The sequence below is a fragment of the Hippocampus guttulatus genome, chromosome 21, assembly GCF_054856545.1.
Source record: "Hippocampus guttulatus isolate MCC_2025c chromosome 21, RoL_Hgut_1.0, whole genome shotgun sequence".
NCBI lineage: Eukaryota > Metazoa > Chordata > Actinopteri > Syngnathiformes > Syngnathidae > Hippocampus > Hippocampus guttulatus.
This window is the reverse complement of record NC_141281.1, coordinates 2,887,602-2,894,181: the sequence shown is the minus strand read 5'-3', so window position 1 is coordinate 2,894,181 and position 6,580 is coordinate 2,887,602. Positions and strand designations below refer to the sequence as shown.

The 6,580-nt window shown below is 47.8% G+C and overlaps 1 protein-coding gene across 5 annotated transcripts in view; it reads left to right on the top strand.

Moving 5' to 3' along the window:
• The window catches only part of cntnap2a (contactin associated protein 2a), a 130,348-nt gene continuing 123,768 nt past the window's right edge, over nucleotides 1-6,580 (top strand). For 2 of the 5 annotated variants that reach the window (XM_086101551.1, XM_086101548.1), the window contains exon 1: nucleotides 2-437. In XM_086101551.1, the coding sequence (XP_085957677.1) occupies nucleotides 311-437 (127 nt within the window). In that variant the 5' untranslated portion in view covers nucleotides 2-310. Of the gene's footprint in view, nucleotides 438-6,580 lie in introns of all 5 variants that reach the window. The other 3 variants (XM_086101550.1, XM_086101547.1, XM_086101552.1) reach the window with 3 other exon arrangements.

Genomic DNA, 6,580 nt, shown 5'->3' with positions numbered 1-6,580 from the left:
TTTAAAGAGGGAGGGAGTTAAACGAAAGGGAGGCAAGTTCAGCACCGCGGACAGCGCACCGGACCGCCGCTATCAGCTGCGCACTGACACGCTTCCGCGAAGCGTCGGAGCTTGTGGCGTCTCACTCCTCCGTGTCCTCGTCGCTCTCTCTCTCTCTTCTTTCAGCATCCCCGTGTGGGTTTTATTCTAAAGTGGAGAGCGCAGACTCACTCCTCTCCTCCAGTCTTCAAGTGCCGAGCCGGACGGACGCGCGGACAGAGTGCCTCTGCTTTGCTTTCTCACGAGTGCTTTTTTTTTTCCTCTCTCGCGCATGTCAGCCGCTTCCGCGCCGACCGCGAAGATGCACCGTCCTGGAGGAGGACTGGCGTTGTTACTGCTGTCGGCTCTCTGGATTTTCTGCAACGTCAACTGCGTGCGAGGAGCTTTGCCAACAAGCGGTAAGTGTATCTGTTTACGTCTTCTGTGGCGCGTGCGTGTCGCCGGGGGCAAAAGGTATTGGAGGTTCGTCACAGCAGAACTCGGTAGGCACGGCGCGTGCAGGTCTTTCCTGGAGAGGTTGGCATGGGGCCGTTTGTCGCTCGGTGGGGAGGGATGTGCACTGACGTGTTAACTGCGCTCTGCAAGCAAAGTGAGGTCAGCAGCCTTATCTTGAGACTTTTTCGTGTTTTTTTTACCCCCCCCCCCCCCCACACCCGAGCCCCACACAGACAAAAAAAGGTCTGTTTGATGCATGTACAGAAGAGGCTGCATCTATTTTGCGTTTGTCGGCAACCACGACTCCCCGCGAGCTCTTTGAGTAAACACGATGACGGCATTTTTACATGATTTTTATTTTTATTTTTTTTAAATGAAGCCCCTTAAATTTACATGTGTTGTAACCTTAAAGTTACACATATGTTGTAATTCTGGCTACGTCGACGGCTTTTTAAGTGAACATTCAGAAAGTCATGATAGACGGCATTCTTCACAAAGTTGAAACTGTTCTCGCATTTCATTCATCTTCCCAATCTGACACACTTTGTGTCAGGAAATCGCTTCTCGGAGACAAATAATGTGAGTGACGGCTGCGCATGAGCACGCAAGCAGAGTGACGAAGCCTGACAAGGTCTCACTCCTTGTAACTTGAGCCACAAAGTGGCAACTGGAGCCAGAACAATGTCCGAAAGAGACACACATGAGGTAAATGTCGACCTATACAGAATCCAAGCCCCCCCGTTTTTCCCCGCGCGCATCTGTTTTGGGGTTCATTTGCATTGACATTGAAAGGCCAATGCACGCAGGTCTCCCCCCCCCCCCCCCCCCTGAGAATGATTGTGTGTTGAGATCCAAGCACGGGATTTTTCTCCCACGCATGCTATGCCTTGAGCTCCCGTCAGCTTTAAGACGCGTTTCCCCCGTCACTTAATTGGCTGCCGCAATTTTTGCCGCGATCCGTTGCGCTCCGGCGAAATGAGATGAGCGCACACGTAACGGCATGCAGGCAGTGGTAAAAGAAGGCGCCTGCGGTTAGGTGGGTGGAAAACTTTGAAGAGTCTCCATATAATGACTTGTCGTTGAGCAGGCTCTTTTGCACACAAAGTCTCATTACCGACAGTGACGTCTTCTTGTGGATCATCATTGAATCTGAATCTCTGGAACTGCCCGTGTATTATACTTGATAAATGGCCGTCATTTGCATTTGTGTTGCTATTTTCGGCACACACACATTGCCCAAAGTTTCTGGTTGGAGTGTTGGCCTGAGCTGCCGCTGATAGAATTCACCCACAGGCTTGCTGTCGTCGTGGCTGGTGCGTATTAATAATTGGCCCCGATCCTTCCAGATTTGGTCCTTGGCGACGTCTCTTAAGTTGGTCAGATCAAAACGTTTTTCTAGTCAAGTTCAACTAGTAACCTGATCTCCGTCTGTGGCAATCGACACACATCAGCGTGATGTTTTTTTTTTTTCTTTGTTCGGCTTTTTCTACATTTTTCTATTTTTGTCAGGTTATCAGCTAAATATTGATTGTTAACAGCTGCAGGTGATGCAGGAATAGCTGCGTGCTGTTATATCTTGATGTTTTCTACAATTGCAATGTGATAGTGTCATCGTTAGGGGGGTGGATTAAATTGGGTAATTCCCCTCTTAAGGCCCAGGTAACAAATGCACGGCCTGCCACTGGTTAGATTCCAACTTGCGATGTTAAATGAAAGGCAAAGTCAAACTCTGTCACCGAGCAAATACTTGTGGAGTTCACGACCTATTTATTTTTGTATGCCAGACAGTAAGTCTTATTTGCAGTTGTTCATTTCCATTGAAAAAAAAAAAAACCCCTCCTCCGCTTCCATTTCTTCTCATACACCCCCCCCCCCCCCCCGCCGCAAAGACGATTTCTGTCAAGTTGCCGTCGGTGTGCGAAGGAAAGCGCGCGCCTTCAAGTCGGCGTGCTCGCAGCGCAGTGGGTGGCTAAATGGGATGCCCCTAGCGCCTGTCTGATATAGAATCAGATTAGCCTTTTCTCATCCCATTAAGCATGCCGGGCCGTTTGACAAAGACAAAGTCTGCTCGTACCTCCAGGGCAACTCTTCTTCTGTAATATTCATTTTATACGCTGTCAAACCAAACGAGATTATTTAGTGGCATCTTGTAGCCCGTTTTAGTTTGAAGCAGGTTTTTTTTTTGGTCATTTTTACAGGGCACTCAGTAGAGGCTTTCTCATCCTGAAAATCCAATGTCAGTATGCGTTTCATTTTTTTGTTTAAGCATAACACGTTCAACCTGACTCCAGTTTACATGTTCCTCTCTGCGTGTGTGCGCACGCGTGTCTAAACAGTCTAATGGCTCCCATTAGGAGGCAGAGGATTAGTGCTGGGAGCAGACTGGTTTGTCAAGCGCTTAGATCAGCCCACTATTTGACGTTTAGCCGCCGTTGGCTTCTGCGTGCAATTGTGTGAGCACCCGCCTTGAGGTTTGGGTGCAAGTGAGGCTCCGTAATTACATTTACAAGGTCAAATTGTTCATGGTGCTGTCTGATATCCATTTTTTTTGTGTTAAGTTACCGCTGCGTAATGTCCTTTTTGACTCATGCTCTCACATTTTGGACTGAACAATCATCAGCCGGGCCCCGATGCTTCCCTCTCTTCTCTCACAGCCCTTGATCATCACTTCTCATTGGTCTCCCGCCGCCAAAGTATAGTACCGTAATCCCTACTTTGCTCCCTTGAGCGGTGTCATCGTCTAACCCTGATGACCTCGCTCATCTTTTCCTCTTTCACGATAGGTCCCATCATTCCCCCCCGTGACCTGATTACACAGTCCCTGCTCGCCTCTTTTCAGCGGAGTGATAGCAACTGTCCGCTTGTGAATTCACGTGCACTTACAGCATTTTAGAGTGCGTTTGTGTATGTGCGTGCGTGTGTGTGTGTGTGGGTGTGCTTGGACGGGCACGGACCACAAACAAAACTGACACGATCGGACGCGGCGTTCTCCCCGATAAGTCTCTCGCAGCTTTTAAATTTAGCAAGCTTCCCCGATCATCATATGAATATTTTACCCCATGAAAACTTTTGAACGGTGCTCCAGGGACAAAAATACTTGCGCGTTTCTTCTTTGCAAAAAGCATTGCGTTGTCATGGCTCAAACAAAACACAATAGCTTTATTTAGCCAGACGATGATTAATGGTTCTGCTTTGAAAGAGTCTAAGGATGGCTTGTCTTCAGCAGGCGCCCCCTTTGTGGGGGGAAGAAAGCCAAAAATGATGATGAACCAACCTATTCCTGCCATTTCAAATGAGATCAGACATAATAAGAGCGGTGGCTTCATCATTCCACGTGAAGCGCTTGACCACCATTTGGGATCACTGACTGGAGGTGATGCTGTCACTCATCTCCCACTATCGTTGAAAGTCAGATCATTTGGGGCTCAACCAAAACTCCCTGGAAAAATATCCCTCCAAAGCCTCCCATTATCATTTTAAGACACTGACGATCTTCAGGGTGAATTTGTGCAAGTGACTTTTTTTTTTCTTGTTGTTCTGATGCGACCACAGATCGCACAATACAAATACGATCAACCAAATCCATCGTCCACCCGTCATCTTACCGAGCAGGTGGCCATGTTAACCCCCGACAGCTCAAGAGAACTTCTTCCCCTACCGATTTCAAGCAAATCCCTACAAAACAATATTGCCGTTAAGAGTTTTCTGCCGAGTTGAGCATGGGCGCCGCCGTCATGTATCGTTGGCTCTATCATCACCCTTTAACTGACACGGCGGCGCGAGACTCTACTTTTATGGACCTGCGCCGTAATGACTCTTTCCTAACGGAATGCTGCAGTCAGGCTATCCATGGTTCATTGAGGGAACGAGGCCATGTTGATTTCAACGCAGACTGACAAGTTATGCTGCAATATTCACCAGACAATGTTTGCTTAGCAATAAACAAGCGCACCCCGTTGCCTTTAGTTATTTATTTTTCCTCCTTAGACACACATGCAACCTGCCCAGGACTTTGAATAGTCCTGTGTGTGGGGGGGGGGGTGTTAGTCTTTGTTGATGATTTGTGGGGTGTAGGTGGGTGGGTGGGGGGGGGGGCACAAAATGCTGCTTTTCATTCAAAATGTGTATCGGAGGTTTCTCAGCGTTTTTGTAGACTTGTTTGGCTTTGCAAATGTGTTTTTTTTTTTCTTCACCCACTTTGTTGTTGAATAGTGTGGCTCTTTTCTCCATGCATTAAGAAATGTCGTATGAAACACGTGCAGAGCGCACCTTTTGCACGAGTGCGTGCGTGCGTGGATGTGGTCCATATTTAAAGTGGCATTTTTGTCATCCATCTGATTCGGACGTTTATGGTCCTCTGTGGTCCCCTCGGTAGCGCTGTTAAAAATCGTGCCCCCGCCACCCGCGGCCATCGTTGAAGTTGCCCACCCCTCTGTTGTATATGTTGGAAAGTGCAGGTTTGGGCAGCTACATGTATGTTTGAATGAATTCACCCGTACATGCATCCACTTGTCCTCATCAGGGTGATGGCTGAGCTGGAGTTTATACCCCAACGCGTACAGTAAGCGAGTGGCGATGCGCATCCCGGCCTGCTCACTCGTCAATCCCAGGGCACTTATTCATGAATGTCCACAATATTAATTTTTTCTCGTCATTCAGTGTCCCCCTCGCCATTTTACCTAAATAAAGCCGCGTGGAAAAGAAGCCGCTTCGCAGCAGAGAGGTTTAGTCACGCTATGGCAGGGTATCACTTCCACCTACACTTGAACCGCATCCAATGCTTGCTGAGCGTTTAATGGAGTTGTCTCATGTCCAGCGATGAAACGATATTCGCTCATATAACGGTAAGATCATGATCCCTCGCCACTTCTTCCCACACTTAAACGCTGCCAATTTCATCCAGGAAGCCCGCGACTGAATCCCGATCACCACTGCGGCGGGGCCGGCCTTTCTACAGGGAGGGGGGGGGGGGGGGGGGGGGAGCCATCGGGTGTCAATAAACACCAGATGGATACAAGTCCGTTCTGGGCGGGCCTCGAATTGGCTTGGCGATGCGGCGCAATCCATGCATTATTCTTCATTGTAATTGTTATTGATAACAAATAAACATGGTTCAATGTCAGCATGCTTCAGCGAGAATGGCATGTTGGTGTTTAGAGTGACCGAAGGGCTCGATGACTCACGACCGTACCCCCTTCTACTTTTTTAGCATTTGTCAATAATAGTCATTAAAAGTGCTCAGCTCGTGATGTTCTGCACGGCCGCAATGCAAATAGGCTTGACCTTTAATCATAACAATAAAAAAAAAAAGAATGTGCAATGTAATTCTGAGGGGTCAACATGCAGTTAAGCCCAAATAATTCAAGCCGTATTTTCACTCGAAAAAAGTGCCGAGACAAAACGGCAATACTCTTTTTCTTTTTGAATACCGTACTTGTTGATCCGATGCAAAAGATCAGCACGGTGGACTTATTGAAGTAAAACAAATGAAGGGATGACGGTGATGCTTCAGTATTCAGAGCAGAAGTTCTTCCAGTCTTTTGCCCGCTTCCTGTGCTATTTGCTGCCAGGCGTTAACTTAAGATATCAGACGGGTTATGAATAATTTGGACCTTTGCTGCATGCGGAAGCCGCCGTGCGCCTTTTTCAAACGTACTGGTTAGCTCTGCATCATCATGGATTTAAGTGCGGCGATGACATATGATGTGCACGGATGTCCTAAAAAGTATGGTTAACTTGAAATCCTCTTCTTCGATATTTTGTTGCTTGTGTAAAAATCTGCAGCGATTGCCGGGTTTTCCTTTGAGTTTGGCACCTGGGCGTAGCGTTCCAAAGTGCTGCTTATTGAATTATGTATGGAGCGTTGCAAGGAAGCCCATCGCGGACGGAGACGGAAAAACGTCCGTCTCTTTGAGTTTCGCCTATATTCGCTAACGTTAACGACCTTTTGAGCTGTACAGAGCAGCGGGTTGAATCGGATTACACGTTAAACGCCGCGCCGCAACATCTGTTCAACTCACTCTCACATACACAAACTCACTTTTATTCCTGTTCTGGTTTTGCCATCTTAGCGTGACGCAGCTTCTCTCATCCCAATGTTAGGAAA